The sequence below is a fragment of the Culex quinquefasciatus genome, chromosome 2 (genome assembly GCF_015732765.1).
Source record: "Culex quinquefasciatus strain JHB chromosome 2, VPISU_Cqui_1.0_pri_paternal, whole genome shotgun sequence".
NCBI lineage: Eukaryota > Metazoa > Arthropoda > Insecta > Diptera > Culicidae > Culex > Culex quinquefasciatus.
In genome coordinates, this window is record NC_051862.1 from 68,674,488 (window position 1) to 68,694,614 (window position 20,127).

At 38.9% G+C, this 20,127-nt stretch overlaps 1 protein-coding gene across 2 annotated transcripts in view; it reads left to right on the forward strand.

The window, feature by feature from the left end:
* The window catches only part of LOC6032402 (lissencephaly-1 homolog), a 103,657-nt gene that overhangs the window by 40,716 nt on the left and 42,814 nt on the right, over window positions 1-20,127 (forward strand). For both annotated transcript variants that reach the window (XM_038256725.1, XM_038256726.1), the window contains exon 2: window positions 14,007-14,655. In XM_038256725.1, the coding sequence (XP_038112653.1) occupies window positions 14,618-14,655 (38 nt within the window). In that variant the 5' untranslated portion in view covers window positions 14,007-14,617. The remainder of the gene's footprint in view (window positions 1-14,006; window positions 14,656-20,127) is intronic.

Genomic DNA, 20,127 nt, shown 5'->3' on the forward strand with positions numbered 1-20,127 from the left:
TCAAAACCCGCTGTGGCCATTTTTCTTCACACCAAAAAATCCGGTGGTAAAATCACATGTAAAAGCATGCACATCAAAAAATGAAAAAAGAGTCTTAATATTACACACTGCATGTACAATTTTGTATACACAGAAAAAGTTGCAACCGACGGGATTCAAACCCAGCACCCATGTAAGGATTGGCGCCTTAGCCCGCTCGGCCAAAAGACCGATGAAAAGCTTTAAGGATAAAAGCATATATGAGCTTGAAATTTCGGTCAAGTAGGTTTCCCATACTGATGGGCTACATATTTTAGGGTGTAAAATCACATAAAGTTGCATAAAATAATGCAATATTTATTTTACACCCAGGCGTTTTACACGCAGCTGGATTACTACTTTTTTAGCTATGTACCAGATTTTGCATCATCCTTAACTCTAGTTCAAAGGATGCAGTTTTTAATCCACTGAAAAATATAAAAATCTCAAAGGTCAAAAATTACATACTTTTGAAATACAACTTTTAGTGGTACAAAATCGGGATTTTTTCGCGTGTACTTATTTTTTTCTGAAAAGCCCCAAACAATTGCCTTTTTACATAGAGGATGCATGAACAAAGTTTCATCCAAATCAGAAAAAAACTATCTGGTAAAAATATGCGAAATTCTAGAGAATTACTCAAGTAGAACGTCAAATACCGAAGTTTATCACATTTCGCATATAAGAAATATTAAAAAATAATAGAGGGATACAAATTCCTGTACTACAAGATAAAAAAGCTTTAACAACATATCAGAAAGTTGATTTGTTACCATGGGTCAGCTAAAATAAGTTGAAAGGAACACGGAGAAAAAAGAGTTCCGAAAATCGTGAACAAGCAAGCGTTCATGAAATTGGGAACCACGAACAAAGTGTTAAATTTTCATGGTACGTTTTTATTTTTTTTTTTGAATTTTTGAACGCTTTGTTCGTAGTTCCCAATTTCATGAACGATTGTTCACGATTTTCGGAACTTTTTTTTCTCCGTTTATGATGGTTTGTTGTTACATTGACGAATTGAGATGTTCTGGGTCACCCAACCCTAGAGTTAATACCTGTTGGTCTACCTCCATAACAAGCAGGTGGTCGATGGAGTATTTGGTATTTGGTAAGCTACAAGATAATCCAAAACTCTTTTGTCTACACAGAAAAAAAAATGATGGTAATATTCATCAGGAAATGGTGACAGATTTTGTGGCAAAATAAATGATAAATTTTACCTCAGAAAATGATGAATTTTCATAATTTTTTGATGAATATTCATCAGGTTCACATTTTTACACATTTTTTATGTAATATTACTCAAAAAAAGAGGTAATATTCAACCTACCAAATTTTCAACATTCCCAAATTCAACTTTTTTTTCTGTATATAGGGATTAGACGATGTCAAAGAACTCCTCATTGTTAACAACTCGCACAACTTCGATCAATTTCAAAGAGGTTATGTAACTTGAAAGACACTTCAGAGCCCGCGGTCAGTGATACCTTTTTTGGGCTAACCTCGCAGGTCACTCTTGAAACATTGTCGTCACCATTCCAACTCGATCGCTGGTTCTGTTTTACGCCATAAAAATTTTGATTACAATTTTTATCTCTTCATTAACCCAGCTGGACTCGGAGTTCGAATTTGCCTACGCTGAAGCCCAAATCGAATCGATAGCTAGGCGCGGAGTTGTGCAGTTATGCAAGTCCATCTGTTGTTGTTGTGCGCACCGAACCCTAAAAAAAAAGCCAGCAGTTTCTCGCTTCTCCACGTAGCTCCCGGTGGGGAACCTCAACTTCTTTTTTTGTTGCGGCGAATTTCATTTGTACGGGAGACGGTTTCGCGCAGCGAAACTAGTTTTGCCCGTCCAGAATTATAGCGGAATTTTTATTATCGCTCTTTTTTGGGCTACCACTCCGGCGTATGAGCTGCCACCACCTTCAGGTTGGTATCGCAACGCAACGCAACGTGGCCAGACCGTGAGTCACTTGAACGCCCTGCAAGTCTGCCGTTACGGTTATTGGCGGCGGCGTCTTCACTGACTTCACCACTGACCGCTGGCGGTATGTATTCTCACGGTCAGCGAGAGCGGTCACAGTCGGTCGAACTGTTGGCACCACGTCACTTGTTGGCGCAACCTCGTCGAGTTCCACTTTCAGCAACTCTTTGGGGGCGAACTTTGGCCCTTCGCACGATGATGCGGATCGGCGTTCAAATTAGATTAGTGTTACATTATACGAAACACCTTTGTGTGAGGGGAAAACCGGAAGAACCCGCAAACTGTGTCACCTTTCTCTGCGATTCAACCCCGGAATGGTGTCACGATTAGTGCTTTTTTCGCGCCCGCGAGCTTCTTCTCGACGAGCCGGTCGCGTGTTCTCCGCCAGGGTCGTCAATCTTATCGCTCGTGCACATTCCAGCAGGGGATAAAACAACCGCAAACAATGCCAGAAGTAACAGCATTTTCGTTGCCCCGAGGGGTTGTGGAGTGTCGGACGGGAAGAACCGGGCCCGCGTAGGAAAATCTACATACCTTCAGCAATTTTTTAAATGCCAAAGATCCATCTGTACACAGCAATCTTGCTAAGAGTTGTTGGACGGGGACAGGGTACAGTGCGAGCTCGATAGTTTGATATCAGATCCCTTGCACCCCGGGACTGACTGACGATGACCTTTGAATTGTGAGTCCAGCAGCTGACTCCACCGAAGCAAGCTACCTAACCAGACTAGGTTATCTGAGGTCACACTAACAAACTCACAGAATTGACGTTTGTGGATACCTGCCAAACCACCGGACTTGCACTGTACTGCCGTGGGTGCAACTAGACGTTCCAGGGGTGGTAGCATGTTCCATAAAAAAAAACAAACAAACAACACACATCCAGCAGCCGGTTGTCGTCGCCGGCGATGCATGTCTTCTTCCTCGCGGGTGTTTTGTTGTTGTTACCATCAAGTTTCAACCTGTGCCCGCGCAACCTCCTAGGATAACCCGTTAGAGAGCCCGTGTAACGCGAATGAGCTACTGGTTTGTGGCGTGTTTTTTTTTTCTCGTGCATTGTTTGCCTTCTTGGTCCATTATTATGGAACATGGTACTACAGAAGCAGGGTTGGCAGCAGCAGCAGTAGCGCAGCCTAATTGCATTCCGGTGTCTTCGACGATTTGTTTTGGGATCGCGCGAGAACTTCACCTGTGGTGATGATAGGGGGGTTGTTGCTGTGTGTGTGTGTGTTTGCACATTTGGTATGCATTACAAAGTGGCGTTATAAAGGGGAGAGCATATCACCTGTCAGCTTGATTTGGCTGGGGGAAGTTGAGGATTTTTGTTGAACGGGTTTCTTGTGTACTTTAGCAAGTGATTATACTTGTTGGTTTGGCTACCGTTGAACTCTAATTACATCTTCGGTAATGGGGTAACGGGAAGATAACTTCGATTGAGGTATCGTGTGGGACTGAGTTGATTCCTCGTAACATAACTGAAACCTATAAATAAAAAAAATATAAAAATTACAAAAAAAAAACAAAAAAAAACAACTTAAAAAAAAACAAATTGCAAAAATACAAAAAAAAAAACAAATTGCAAAAATACAAAAAAACACAAAACTATAAAAATACAAAAAAAAATAACTACAGAAATATAAAAAAACACACAAAATACAAAACAAATATATAAAAAAACACACAATACAGAAGAAAAAAAAAACAAAACAATAAAACTAAAAAAAACAATAAAACTAAAAAAACAACAACTAAAATACTAAAATACTAAAATACTAAAATACTAAAATACTAAAATACTAAAATACTAAAATACTAAAATACTAAAATACTAAAATACTAAAATACTAAAATACTAAAATACTAAAATACTAAAATACTAAAATACTAAAATACTAAAATACTAAAATACTAAAATACTTAAATACTTAAATACTTAAATACTTAAATACTTAAATACTTAAATACTTAAATACTTAAATACTTAAATACTAAAATACTAACATATTAAAATATTAAAATACTAAAATACTAAAATACTAAAATACTAAAAAACTAAAATACTAAAATACTAAAATACTAAAATACTAAAATACTAAAATACTAAAATATTAAAATACTAAAATACTAGAATACTAAAATACTAAAATAGAGAAATTCTCTCAGTTTTCGGTCATTAATTTTTTTTGTATTTTTTTATCTGGCTGAAACTTTTGTGGTGCCTTCGGTATGCCTAAAGAAGCCATTTTGCATCATTAGTTTGTCCATACAAATTTGGCAGCTGTCCATACAAAACTGATGTATGAAAATTCAAAAATCTGTATCTTTTGAAGGAATTTTTTGATCGATTTGGTGTCTTCGGCAAAGTCGTAGATTTGGATAAGGACTACTCTAAAAAAAAATCACCGTTTTCAAGTTAAAGCCATTTTTAGGTAACTTTTTTGAAAATAGTCGCAGTTTTAATTTTTTAAATTAGTGCACATGTTTACCCATCTTTGAAAAAAAATATTTTTGAAAAGCTGAGAAAATTCTCTATATTTTGTAAACGCCACGGGGCATAAGATTGAATGAAGTTTTTTTCGAAGCCTTTGTTTCCTTATAATATTTGGAAAGTACAAAATAAGGCTTAGGGTTCGTTTTAAGGCTCATTTTATCAAAATGCTTTTTTTCCTAGTTCAGTAGTGTCCCTACCAATGACTTGCACGTATTATAAAGTATGATTTATGTTTTGGTTATTTTTGTAGAGAGCTTTTAATGTCGAACCGTAAGTTTCGGAGATATGGTTTTTTGAAAATAAAAACTGAGTTTTTCGACGCGCCATGCGCAAATACGGAAAAATGACGAAATCGACAAAAAAACAACTTTTTCCACTAAAACTGCGATAACTTGAAAATTTCAAAAAAAAAATTAAAATCAATTTTTTACATTAAAAAACAGTTTTTTTTAAAAACTTGTTCTATCAAAGTCTCAATCAAGACCTGGAATAAGCTGATTCTAAAAAATCCTACAGATTTTTTAACGTTTTTAATGGATTATAACGAGCATTTCCTTAGCTTGTTACACTTGCCCCACTTTCCCCTACAACCCTTAGTCGCTGAGATATTGCCATGCAAAGGTTTAAAAACAGGAAAATTGATGTTTTCTAAGTCTCACCCATAGTCAAATTTTCAATGTTAAGTTATGAAACATTCGTGAAAATTTCCGATCTTTTCGAAAAAAATATTTTCAAGATTTTCAAATCAAGAATAACATTTCAAAAGTGCGTAATATTGAATGATTAACCCTTTTGAAATGTTAGTCCTGATTTAGAAATTTTGAAAATATTGTTTTCGAAAAGAACGAAAATTTCACGAATGTTTCATATTTTGACATTGTAAATCGGACCATTAGTAGCTGAGATATAGACAGTAGAAAATGGTGGGATTTTTGGGTGAGACTTAGAAAACATCAATTTTCCTGTTTTTAAACCTTTGCATTTTTTTTTGCAAATCAAGTTTTAGTGACATAAAGTTGAATTAAAAATCACCAAAAAATTTACAGTGTATAATTTTTTTGAATTTATTTTTTGAATTTTAACATACACAGTAAAAAATTGTGTAAATTTTTGAAAGTTGAATATTACTTCTTTTATCATGTAATTTTACCTCAATTTATACTGAAAAGGTGACATTACACCAGAAAAGTGGTAAAAATACACCATTTTAAGAGGTAAAATTACACTTTTTTGTAATATAGAAGATGTCCCAGAGGTAATATTACCATAATTTTTTGTACTGTGTACTAACGTTTGGCCAAGTTTGTGGAATTTAGGCTGTCAATTTTGCAAGGTATCAATGGTCCGTCACTTCCAATTCTTTTGAGTTTACTTATTGTACAAAATGTATAATTCCGATGTAGATACGGACTTCGCGTGTATTCTATTCATAATATCATTCTCGATAGCTGTGATATCAAGAGAAGTTGTTAAAACTACACAATACAGTCCCATCTATGTATGTATTCGTCCCCAAAAGTCAACTTCAAGAATGGAATTTTTATCGCCTGTCCCCGCAATCGATTGTTCTGCCCCAACCAAGAATCCCACATTTTGTAGGTGGCCAGGCCACACAACTCTTGCGTCGCTCGGGGGAACCAAATCGATCGGCCCGCGTCTAGACGGAAATAGAGAGATGCCAAAAGGCCTCCGAAAAACGGGGCCTATGGCCGGAAAATTGCCACACGCGACACGCGTGGACAAAATGATGGAATAAATTAAGGCCGCGTGCCGCCGCCGCCGAATGAAACGGAAAACCCGTGGCCAACGAGCGGTGTAACGCGTGAAGAGAGTAGCCGTTACTTTGGCGGACGGCGTTGTCTCAAATCTAGTCAAGTGTGAATCGATGTGTTAATTGAATGGACACGCAATTAGCTGGCGTGGCCCACGATTATGAGATGGCCGTTATTTTCGGGGGGGTTATGTGCTCGAAGAAAGGGTCCCCGTGTCTTTGTCATGTGTTATGGAGATTCGAACGAAAATGCACAACGGTCTGAAGCTGCACTAATTGGCCCAAAGTTCAGCAAATAAAGCAGCACTCGCAGACGCAGACGCTGGCAATAAATCAGACTAGCGCACAGTCTGACTTGATATGCCATTCATTTAGCTCATTAGTCCGGAGTGGTGCCCGGAGGTTAGGACGCGCTGCTCTTCGCCAGGGACGATGTTTTTTCAAACAGCTTTCGCCACTTTCGGTTCGCGGTGGAGATTCTCGGAGGTTTCCCTTTTGCCGAGTGCGAGTACTGCTGAGTCTGTGCCATAGAAAATGGAACAATTCGTTGACGTTGTGCTCACTTGTCTCGCAATTATTTGCTTTTGTGGATTCGCAAAAGAAGATTAAACAAGCCCCCTTTATAGCATCGCTGCTCGGGTGGCACATCGACGAGCAGTCAAGGTTATATCTCAAACGACTCTTTATTAATTAATTAAAACAACCGCTCAAACAGTAACCTTGCATTGAACCTTTTCTAATCGTCGATGTGCCAACTTAGCTGAGATGTTATGAAGGGGGCTTGATTATCCATCCATCTGTTTTTTAATCCAAAAATACCACCAATTACGACAAGCGAGCACAACCACAACCTCTAAGAGCCCTCGGGGTCGCCATTGCGCGACTCTTCCACTGCTGTAGTACAAATCATCGCCGAAAAGGTGGTGGCGGTGGTCCATAAATCTGGCCGGCCAAAGGCAAAAGCCGTGTAATTACACGGCTCTAGCGCGGGGTCGTGTTTATGTGTGTACACAAACACGCGGGGTTGATCCCCGCGAGCACCAGAATTGATGCTGGGCACACGTGGGAAATGGGTACCACTGAAGAAAAGGTTCAATCAACATAAATTAAGTCACGACCGCGGCTTGTTGCCGCCACCAGGTCATCGAAGGTGCGCCGCGGCTTAGAAAAAGCAAACACCAGAATCTCACCGCGGGGAATCCGAAAGTGAGAGTTTTTTTTTTTGCTTTGCCGACGATTACTCGCTGCTACTAACCACGAATTAAGAAATTAGGCGCGTCTCAGCGATGCAATTTTCGGACGGACTCTTCAAAAGCGCCAAGGTCTGCGGGCCCTTCTTGCGCAAAAATACTTTGCGAGCTAATGGACGACCTGCTTTGGAGTCCGTTTTTGGAACAGGAAAGTGAAAATCGTCGTCGCCGTTGCACAATCGTCGTACCCGCACCTCGGACGTTGATATTACGCAGAAGGGTTTGTGTGCGATGTGTTATGCCACCGGCAGACTGGGGCTGGGACCAGCCCTTTGGAACGTGTGAAGATCCAGATTTACAACTTTCCACCGAGCGTCGTCGACGACTCCCGACGGGTCGTCGATCAGCGAAACCGGAGCATGAAATCGAAAAAGGTATTCAACGACCTGCCACCCGTAGAGGGAATGCAAGTACAATGCGTTGGACCCCCGGTCAGACTTCTTTTTTATCTGGAGTGCGCGGGGTTTTTTTCTGACTAATTGAACTTTTACCGAAAGCGGCTTACGCAACGGTGGATAACCTGTGTAGCGTAGACTCCTGGTTGGTGCTGGGAGTTGGTCCGAAAGGTGGCAAAGTGTGTTTATCAATCAACCCGCGAAGGGGGGATTATGTTTACGGGATTATGCTACCACCACTGTGCGTAATCTTGTTAGGTAATGGCGAGATCACAAAGGATAGCGAGTAAGTCAGGACTTCCGCAATTGTGTCAAGTTAAATTTCGTGTAGTTTCGATTTGGAAAGAAAATGATCACGTATGGAACACTTGTCCCGTTGGTTCTTGTTCAAAACCTTCTGACTCGATTCACCTTTCTTCTGATATCGAAGGAGACTAGGCTCTGTTTACTGAATTCGGAATTATTGTTCCGTGAAGCCGTGAATACAAAAATAAAACGATTTTAACGACTCGATGTATGAGCATTAAACGAAAATCAGGAAAAAAAAAGTCAGAATATAATAATTTCCGTTTGTGAAGATGAATTTAGTTTGTTTTATATGACAATATGAAATAATCGTGATTTTATGAACTATATTCATGAAATCATGAAATAAAACAATTCGTGGACCCAATTCAAGACACTAAGTTAAATTATGTAAGATGATTTTTTTTTTGTGGTTTCAATAAAATTCACGGTTTTGTTACCAAATATTCCTGGCATCATGAATCAAACCCAATTAAATATGAATCATGTTTTACCTCAATTTATTTTCAGCATAAATTACGTAGAGAAAAAACAAATATACCAAAAATTAAAATACGGCAATATAAAAACATAAAATTCAAAATTTCGAAAACAAAATAACCAAAATTACAGAAATCATAAATGAATTAAATAAAGTTCATGACTAGGGGCAATAATTTAATTTAAAAACAATTAAAAACTAAATAAGTACAAAACAATAAATTTATTACGCTAAACTTAAGGTGGCCATCTCAGGAAAAATCCGCATTTTAGACTGTTTTAAGTCAATTTGACTTCTATTTTCATTAAAATTTTGAAGATTGTTGAAATTTATTTTTAAATATTTCAACTAATAGCTGGGAAAAGTGATTTATTGCATCATCACGTACACACTATGAAAAAATACTGTGTAATTTTCCGTGAATTGGAGCATCAAATACAATGTAATATTACGTCAAATTCTAAATTACACGATCCAACCCGCCAATCGAGGTCGTGCAATATTACATTTAACGCAATTTTGGAGGGACGATATTCTTATTGGAAATGGCCGTTTCTTATAAGATGAATAAACGCATGTTCAGCTTGACCAAAATCGTTTTTTATTTAATTTTACCTCATTTTGATTAAATACGCATTTTGTTCATTCTCAGCTACAACCATTCTTTCTGGCTTTTTTCCTTATTTGTTTGAAATCACTTTGTATTTTTATTGCGTCTGTTGCGACGAGAATCACGAGTCTCTTTATCTCTGGAGGCTAAGTGGTTATAAAACCATAGCAACCAGCTATTAGTACTAGATTCATTTACCAACTGTGAAGAAATGTATTAGAACAACACAAAGTAACCGAAAAAGAAGAATACTAAAAGATGATCCTATAAGCCGAGACCAATTGAGATTTATTAAAAAGCAGGTAAAAACTGAATAATTGTAAGTTTACCAAACAAATTGAATTACCCAAATCTAATAAAATTAACATAGTTTTAGCTGATCTACCACAACAATTGGAGTTTTGATCTGCTCAAAGAAATTCAGCCCAATTACGCCTTCTCAAATCTCAACAGCGTCCATTCACCAGATATTGTTGGCCACCCTGCTGAAAGGAACCTGCCGTTCATGGGAATCTGCTTCAAACTTAGCAGCTTTACCACACCACACACTTTTCACTGAATCTTCCACTTTTCGAAACACTGATTCATTTGACCTGATAGTCCGCTTTGAAAACTGCAGAACCACGCCATCCACAACTGGGTCCTGGTCAACAGGCTTTCTTGAAAATGTCTGAAAAAGGTAAACAAAGCACCTCCTGTAATGAGAACTTGAGTTAGTTCAGGTTTAATCGATCCGATTTTTACGTAAATATAGTATATTTCGACGATTTCAACGTAAATATAGTATATTTACCTTTGCTTACCGATTGTAAATGTTCCTGATAGTCGTTTAATGCAAGTTCCGACAAAACATCGCCAATAATTGAGGATAAAATCTCCAGTCACAGTAACTTCCACGATTTTCAATATGGCTGTCACTTTTTTTGCACAACACATTCGGCAAACGTGGATAACCGGCTCCGTTGCTTAATGGTTGCGGCTTCTGCCTCGAATGCAGAAGGTTCAGGGATCAAATCCCGGTCGGTTCCCTTGCAATTTGGAATCTAGATTAAATTTTCAAAACAACCTATCCCTCATGGGTTTCCTATGCAGATAGGGCCTTTTGGAAATTTTATCGAGGAATCAGGAATTGAACTTTGAATATGAACAAAAAACCTTTAAGAATCAGGTGGGATTCGATCTCACACCTTTGGATTGATGGTCTAGGACGCTAACCAGTCGGCCATCATGGAATTAATGCTCTAGAACTGAATTGATCCGTAGTGGCGAAATAATGTCACAAGGTATAACGGTATAATATATCAAACCATTATATAACTACTAACACCGTCTCAAAACAGCCCAGGGCCATCTCATATACTCATGAACTGGACGAGGGAGTCGTGGATTGCCTGGCCCGAGTCATCTGCATTACCGATCTATGTCTGTACAATTTCAGAAGAAATCGTTAGCCAGAGAAAGGTATTCGCTTCAAAGGTTCTTGAGATATATGGTGGTTACCAACCGAACCGTCTCAGTTGAAATATACTGTGGTCATGGCCAAGTCCTGCCAAGACGGGGGTTCAAATACATACATACATACATACATACAACACATTCGGCAAACGTGGAACGAAAAAAGTGCGTGATATTCTGTTTTATCTTATGTAATATCATCTAAAAACATCTAAAAACACGCTTTAGTTATGTGCATCAAATTTAATGTAATATTAGGTTAAACTTTATGCTTTATTAGATTTCGCATAATGTAATGTTTGGCAAAGGCATGACAGTGTAAATTTGGTTTTATTACGGCAAAACAAACAATTTTTCATTAAATTCTAACGTCAAATGAGCGCTTCCATTAAATGTAATATTCAAAAAAAATTTGTGTGTTTTTTCATGAATAATAAGTAGTGTTATCCACGTTTTCATAAACTCAAATCTTTGAACGCTTGTTTTAAAAAATCTGTTATTTTATAACATCAATTTATGAATTTAAATTATTTATTATACATCATAAAAGTCGTGAATCCAACTATTCACAAATTCATGTTCATGATTTCTGGAATAGAAGGATTTCTTCATTGTTGTCATCATTCAACTTGTTGTCTTCTAGCGGTATACTAGAATTGTCACATCACGTCATATCGCCATTCTACTTGTCCATTCTCAGTGTGACATCGCACAATGCTAATGAAATGGCGCGAAGCGATCGCTTGGAGTAAACAAAACACCGGCAATCGTCACGATTCCGTACCATCACGCACAATAATGGTCATTTCCGGAATCGTGAGCCGGTTCGTCGACGAGACGTTCTGCTGCGACGCGTCGTCCCACATGTCAACCTCCCCCAAAAAACTGCATCGCAATGCGACAACTGCGCATGCACCACCTGCACTACACGAGGGGTGGGAGTGCGAGGATGTCCCCAAGCTATAATTTGTTATTTTCACGTTTTCATAGCTTGACAAGTTCCGGACACTGCTGCGTAGAACCGTCGTCTACAGCCAATCGATGGCATCATTCGCGCGCGCTGACCCATCAAGATTTGTTGGCGATGACCCATCTCGATGGCATTTTCAGAAGATTGAAGCGTATTAGATTCCGAGCTCATTTGCATTAATGAGAGCTGAACAAGGTCGTTCGGGTCGCCATTATAGCACGCGCGCGCGCCACAAGAAGTTGTAGTTGGCTTTGGTGACCGGTCTCGCAGAAGGACACGCATCTCAAACGTTGTTCTACTTCCCGGGTTTGAAGGGTCGCACTGGTAGTCACGAGCCAACCAGCTGAATCAAATTAAAATATAAATATTCCATCACATGGCGTTATCAACGCCGCGCCGGATTGCATTGCTGTGGGACGTGATCCGTTTTATTGCAAATTGCAGGGGATTAATGAATTGCCGATTGCAGTCGGTTGGTCAGCTGATAGCAGCGTGTAGTCCTGACTGATTCATTTGTCAAAGTCCACCCAGTGGGGGAGTGCTACCGTGGCGCAAAATGAAGTCATATCAGATGTCAGCGCTGCTGCTGCTGCCCATCAACGTGACAAAACCGCACACGAAATGTCGCGACGAAGGTGTGGTTTTCCAGCAAAGCAATCTAAACTGCGGCTTTCAGTCTAAATCTGCTCCGGTAACTAATACTCGCCGAGGCAACACGAAACTTGTAAGCCTGGCTCAATTCTCGAACGGTGAAGATGGGCACAGAGTCGGACGGAGCTCTGAAAGTAGTTCGGGTTAGGACAAGAAGGTGAACGTCAGTGTTCTTGGAAGAGCGCGTCTGTGAGAAGGGCGCACTCAATTAGTTTGGAAATAGCAGCATTTTTGGTTCAAGGTGGCCCCCGTTCGGAGTGGTGCAACGACGAAACGCGAGTGGGAGTGCTTTCGAGAGGTGGGAAATTAATGGAAATGCTACACTCAAAAAAATGAGTTCGCGTAAACGTGAACAGCCTTCATGCCAACGGGAACCAGGAAGAAAACTGTTCAACTTTTATAGTGCATTGCACCATGAAAGTGAACAGTTTTCTTCCTGGTTCCCGTTGGCATGAAGGCTGTTCACGTTTACGCGAACTCATTTTTTTGAGTGTAAATGGAGTAGCGCAGCGTTCCTTGGAAAAGGTTGAGGTATGAGTTATTACCGCTCACTTTTCATGCGGTCTTGTGTGTTGAAATTGAGGGAGAATTGCAGCGATTGGAAATGTCCAAGTTTGGTGGAGGTCGATTAATCATCATGTTGGGTCATCCAGTGAATTTAGATTTGCTCCGATGTCGAGGATCACAATTTTTTTCTTTTGATTATTAGAAGTTGAAATTGTCCTGAATTTTTAAATCTTAGTGATTACCGCTAAAGATGATATCTCAACCATCTTAGACAAGTTGACGTGATCAATCAATAGTTTTATGACAACTCTCATCAAAGATATGCATCACAAATCAATCTCATCCACTCATCAACCAGTCTTACGATCGAGAACGCCAACTAGTAGAGAGGACCAATTTTTCAACCAATTTAATTTGTCAATTAGACCATAAATTACGCTACCCGTAAACCGGCAACCTTTCCAAACGAGCATAAACATGATATAATAACGCAAAACAACCGTTCCTCTACCAAACACTGACTCACACGTACGGTCGGGTGCAAAATCAAGTTATGCACCGGTTTTGTTAGAAAATGACGTCCAGTAGCCGCCTTGTTTACCTCTGGGGGGACCCCACCTTTTGACCACCGCAGTGGTTATGATGGCACTTGGCAACCGTTGCCAGTTCAAACGACGCGTAAACGCGATTAGACGGTCTTGGTTCACACGGAAGAGTGCTGCCGCACACTGTAGAAAATCTCGGGAGTTTTGGTTCGCGGCTCTTGGGGAGCTCGTGACGGGATACCTTGAAGTGGGATGATCTTGTTAGTGTTGCGCGAAAGGGTCTTTGATGTTCTAACCTCAATCTTTTTTCTATGAACGGTGTACTTGCTAGTGGCTATTGCCACTGTAGTGTGCCGTACTAATTGTAGCGGTGTCTATTTTACACTCTAGGCCGGGGCTTCTCACACACGACGGGGTAGACACTTTCAAGGTTTCGCTCCTCGGCCAAATCCAGCCATGTCTACGTGAGCTATATAGAGTTATTGCTTGTGTACCAATACTGTTACATCTTGAACGAGATATCAATGAAATCCGCCAGTTATCTAATAAAAATGTTCTCTTTCTCTTTGCAGATGATTCTATCGCGGAGCATAACGAGCAGTTTTAATTTAAGGCAGTGAAAACCAACAACACCTGGCCCGTGATTTTCCTGGGGTGTGTTGTACGAGAGTATATTTTCGAAGGCCTAACCAGAGCCAAGTGTGCGTTTCTGTGCAGTGTTGCAGAGGAAGATCATCGATTTGGAAAAAGTGTACCGAGATATATATTTATTTCAATATTTATTTTGCTGTGTGTCAATTGGGCAAGCCGGCAGAGAAGCAGAGTGCCGTGTGTGTGTGTGTGTTTGTGATAAGAAGCGAATCACACAATTACGAAAAATTGCCGTGTTTGTGCAGCGTGTGAGTTTCGACGAGAAATTTTTGTGAAGCCGTTGATTGGGCGTCCGAAAAGAGGAACCAGCCCGCAAGAAGAGCTGCTGCTGCGGTAGTGAAAGTGAAGTGATAGCTCTGTTCAAAACTGTGGCAATTGGCATTGTTGCAGAGAGTACAGGAAGTGACCACCCAACCAGCGGTCACCAGCGACGGCGGAGGTTCCAGTTTGGTTGAACCCCCCCGGGCAGAAACCCCGAACTCAACTTCAGCACCTACAATTCGAACACAACACAATTTCCGCCAACCAAAACATGAAAATGGTGTTGTCACAACGGCAGCGCGAGGAGCTGTAAGTGTCTCTCGATTACATTGTGCCTATATAAACTGTAAGGTTTGCCAAGAGGTCGAATGATGTGATGCCCGCCCAGAACTCCGAGATGTAGAAGGTTCTATTTCTAGCGTCCAATCCGTCCAAGCTGACGTGCATTCTCTCGTCGAAAAATCCAAAAACCATTCCAAATTTACTGCTCTACACCAAATTGGGAGAGAGAGACAGAGTCGGATTGCTAAAAATATCGCACGTCACACCGCAAGCCCTGTCCCTTACCGAAAATGTTGTTTTTATAAACTTTGCTTCCTCAACTCCCTTGAACCTCCAAGTTCTGACATGACACCATATAATAGCGACGATGATGATGATGGTGTGTTCCACTTATAGGTTTGCACCTCCCCTTTCCCTCACATCAATCCGCCTTCTAGTTCAAGCGCGCTTCTGATGTGCCAACTGTGCGGTGGCAGACGGTTGGCGTCCAACTGCAGTATGGATCTTCGTTTTTTGTTGATTTTGACGAAAAAAGAAGAACACCACTTTGCGCCATCTTTCTGCGTGCGCCCGGCGGTGACTTATTTATTTTCATAATATTAGTCCCGCGAGTTGCGCGTCTTGTCTCTTGTGCGTTCTCCTATATGGGAGCTGAAAGCAAAATAAACAACTGAAGGGAGCACAGTGGATTAGACGTGGGAAAACGATTTTAAAAATGTTATATTGTTTTTGTTATCTAAGATTTAGAAAGTTAAAAAATAAATAAAAAGAAATGTCCAGATGCACGGTACAAATCCATCGCAGAAAGATTTGTCAAGTTAGAACATGGAAATATGAGATGTATGATCACCAGCGACGCCCACCAAGTAAGTTAGTAGATCTTGAGGGAGTGGGAAGGAATGTTTCAACTTCTATAAGCATACAGCTCAGTCAAATATTATCAAATTTTGACGATTCTTGCTACATTTGTTCCGTAAGAATCTCTATCAAAGTCTAGGGCAGCGAATGACCAAGAAGGTTAAAGCTGCCAGAAATATATGAATTAACAACAACAACAACATCCATCAAAGTAGATTCAATATAGATAAATGTACTCTTAGTTCAGGAAACATCATCTCCATTTTTTATTCGGGCAAATGTAGCAAAAAAGAAACTTGCAGAGTAAATTTTGTTTTTATGCAAGTCAGTTTAAGTCATTCAAAGATACATGTGAGAGTCCAAATAACAATTTTTCAATTGCGTTTTTCAAGATTGTATCATCCATCAAAATTTTGAATTAATAATTTCCGTTTTACCTGTATCAAAAAGAAGCGTTCTTTTATTACGTAACGCATAAAACGGATTTTTTGACCTCTCAAAATTTCCATTCAATTTTGAAGTTTTTGGAAAAAAAATATGAGAAAACTTTTTTTTCTCGCAAAAATAAAATGTTCATCAATAATTAGAAATTTTGGAAATAAATGATTGTAAAACAACTGGACAGGTGTATAAAGCATTTTAAAACACTTTTTTCGTTCAAATGTTGAAACTGTGACACAGTAACTTCAAAAAATATTTGCAACGGCCTTGTTCTTGTTTCAGTAATGTTTTATCCAATTTTTAATTATTAAGAAATGTGATTTTCTTGTTTCTGTAATATGTTGATGAGTTTTCAATTCTTTTAAACATAAACCATTCATTGAATAGTTTTAATAATGACAAAAAACATATTTTTTACATTCTTTTACATTGATGTTGTTTAAGTTTTTTTTCTTGTGAATTTTCCAATATCTCAAACATGAGGAGTTTTTATAAAAAGATCTTTGAAAAAACGCGTATCTAATATACCTCAAAAAGAACATTTTATTCTTTTAAAATATTCTTGTCCTAATTTTTTTATAGTTTTTCTATTCTTTGAAACGTAAAAAGGGATTGCAAAACAATTTTTTTCAGTAATATTTTTATGAGTTTGAACTCTAAAAATATTTAAATTACCTTTATTTTTGTAACACGTACTTTGGTAGGCCACACAATTTCCATGTGGCTTCATCCGCTAAAATCATTTTTTTTTTTTGGAGGTTGTATCTTCTGAAGACATTTTCTGATTGGTTTGGTGTCTTCGGCAAAATTGTAGGATGATGACTAATCAGACAAAATTTGGCGATTTTTTAATTACCTTTTTTTTACAAAAAAAACAACTTCCAATTTTTTTTCAATGGTTTAGAGAACAAAACACCGTAACCATAAAGATTGGTACACGGATTTTGTTTGCCGATTTTTCAATTAACTTTTTTTTACAAAAAATCATTTTTTTTATAATATTTTTAATATTTTGAAATGTTTTAGAGAACAAAGAGCCGTAACTTTTGAGCCATATAAAGTTATGGACAAATTTTTTGCCGCCGAGCTATGGTTTAAAAATGTGTTTTTTAAATGAAATTTTACTCGAATTATTTTTTGTCTTCAGATTTTATTGAAAAATTTTGCAATCGAAAAGTACTTAACAGGTTTTCTTGATTAAGTGCACCATTTTCATGATAAAGCCACTTAAAGTTTAATTTTAACAGAAAAAAATCCCGCTTTATTTTTTTTTAATGGTGTCCATTATTGTCCATTGCTACAAACCTTGAGTTTTTTTTTAAGATCCTTTAAGCCAGGCCTGCCCAACCTTTTTGGCTCAATTTTCACATTTTTGATCGTAAAAATTACAATTGTTCATTTTTTCATGGTTTATTTAATGGAATCAGTTCACAGATGACCAGTGAACAGAAATTTGAGAAAAGTTTGAAAAAATATTTACACAAGTCGTTTTTATGTACATTTTATGGCAAAAATCAATCCGGCCCGCGGGCCGGACCAATTTTTCGCTTAAAACATACATAAAAACGACTTGAAAAAATATTTTTTCAAGCTTTTGTCAAATTTATGTTCACTGGTCATCTGGGAACCGATTCCATCAAATAAACCATGAAAAAATGAACAATTGTAATTTTGACGATCAAAAATGTGAAAATTGAGCCAAAAAGGTTGGGCAGGCCTGCTTTAAGCTATTGTGTTTCATATGTTTATAGGACCTATTCAAAAAAAACTCAAGAAATATTTTTTTGAAAGGTTCTGAAAATTTCCAATAAAATTTTCTAAGAGACATTGAAGATTGGACCTCTGGTTGCTACAGCGAATAAAAAAAATCAATAATATTGATTTATTGGGCGTAATATTGAATGTTGCGCATTTTGTTTTACTATTAGTAATGTGACTTTTCACAGAAAAAATGTGTCAGAAAATGTGTAAAATTATCTCTTAAAATGTGTAAACTTACCTATTTTTATGTGTAATTTATTAGTCTACATCATTGACGTAAAATTACAACGAAGAAAAAGTACACAGTAAAAAAAATGTGTAAATTTCAAAATCAAACCATCCACATTAACGACCCCCGGGTCTTTTGTGGTCTCTATTGTAAGTTTCTGCTCGAACCTAGGAGTCCGAAGGCTTGAATGGGGAGAGCACCCAAACCTCTTTCTACTCCAAGGAACCTTCCACCTCAGTGTTTGAACTGACGACTGGATTGCGAGTCCAACCGCCGCCAGCGATTCCACCGGAGTAGGCTTGGTTTGGTGTATTGTTTGTACTTATGAATGACTTAACGGCCTAACAACCAAGGCCGGGACCGACATTTTACTTCCTCATCCGATGGAAGGTTGCAGCAGATGGGAATCGAACCCAGAATCATCCGCTTACAAAGCGGACAGCGTAACCAATCGGCCACGCACTGCCACTGGAAGGTGTAATTTTAGAAGGTTGAATATTACCTCTTTTATGATGTAATTTTACCTCAATTAAGACTGAAGATGTGACATTACACCAGAAAAGTGGTAAAATTACACATTTTCGAGGTAAAATTACACTTTTTTTCTGATATAAAAGATGTACCCCTTCCCAGATGTAATATTACCATTTTTTTCTGTGTAATACTTAGAACACTTCATTAAAAAAAGAAAAAGTAGATACTTTGAACATTTCTTAACCATTCCGTTTGATTTTTTTTTCTCACTGTCTTTTGTTCAACAAACAACGCCAGAACTTGACGTTCAGCGCCGCGCGCCGGGGCGTGAACAACTCCCAACAAAACTTTAAACCGGTCGCTACCCTCATCGAGGAAGGCATAAATTTATAGTTTATAAATTTGGCCACGACAACTTGATCGCCCATACTGGTGGTGGTGGGGTTCCCGGTTGTCGCCACCGTCGCGGTTTTAGACATCCCATCCGGCCGATTCGCAGCAGCAGCAGTGCCGAAATGACACTTTCAACTCAATTTATTTTCAAAACATTGCCCCACTAAACTTCAGCAGCTAGGCATCTTCGTCGTCGTCGACACGAGGTGATGACCCACAAAAGAGGTGAACAGACAGATCTCCTCTGACGCGCAGCGCAGCTTCTTCTATGTCAGAGTGGGGTTAGGGTTGTCAGACTTTTTTTTTAAACCTGCATTAAAATTCGGAGAATTGCAGATGTTCCACTTTTTTTAAGGGGACATGGGAAATTCTCCATGGTATTAACAAATAAATTTCGCAAAGAGTTTGCCATTTGAGGTGGGATCCATATTTCAAAACAAACCAAGCTATTCCACCTGGTCACCCTGCCGAGCACTCCGAGGCGTTTTTGTTTACGATTTTCCCCTCCCAAAAGAAAAACCGTTAACGGTTTTAACGTTGATGGACGACAAATATGCGCTTTTCTTCGTTTTTATTGATGCGTTCGCTTGCCGCTCTTTGACGACTTAGGCCACCGTGTGAGCCGCGCGCGTTTCGGAATGTCGCGGCTTCAGATATGCACACGTGGGGACTTTGCGACCAGGGGGTGATAATTGGTCCGAACGGGCGCGATAAAGGTCGAGACGACCATTTCGGGGTGGGACCAAATCGGTAATCCCACATGAGGTGTTGCAGTTTAGAGGCCCTTAAAATTTTAACTGCCCTAATCGTAATCTTATGGTGCCTCGTTTGACTGTTTTTGAACGTGGTTGGGATTTACGGTATTATTTGGAGGTATTCTAAGAACATTGCACGGGAAGAAATACGGTAAACGAAAACATGTGTTGACAAATCTCATGATTTTGGTTTGATTTATTTTTATTATGTTGGTATTTTGAAACCACTGTATTCCAAATCGTCAACATACGTTTGTACAAGCAGTACAAAAAGTTCTTCAAGTATCACCAAGTTCGTTGACTTTCTAGCATTTCGCTTTGCTCCCACTATCATAGAGCAGCGCCAGACAAGTCCAACGAAACAAAAACACACGGCAAACGTCAAAACAGTTTAAAGTTGTTACCTCCTGATGGACTCTTTCACCAATTTGTGGTCCCACCGCTGCGGCCATGGCAAAGTTATGGGTGCACCAGGTTGCCCAATGGCCTCTAGCGATACCTTCTGCTTAGTTGTAGTCTTGGTCCACACACAAAAAGTAAACAAAAGTTAAACTTTGCGAGCAAGAAATAAACTTGTGGAGGGGTTAT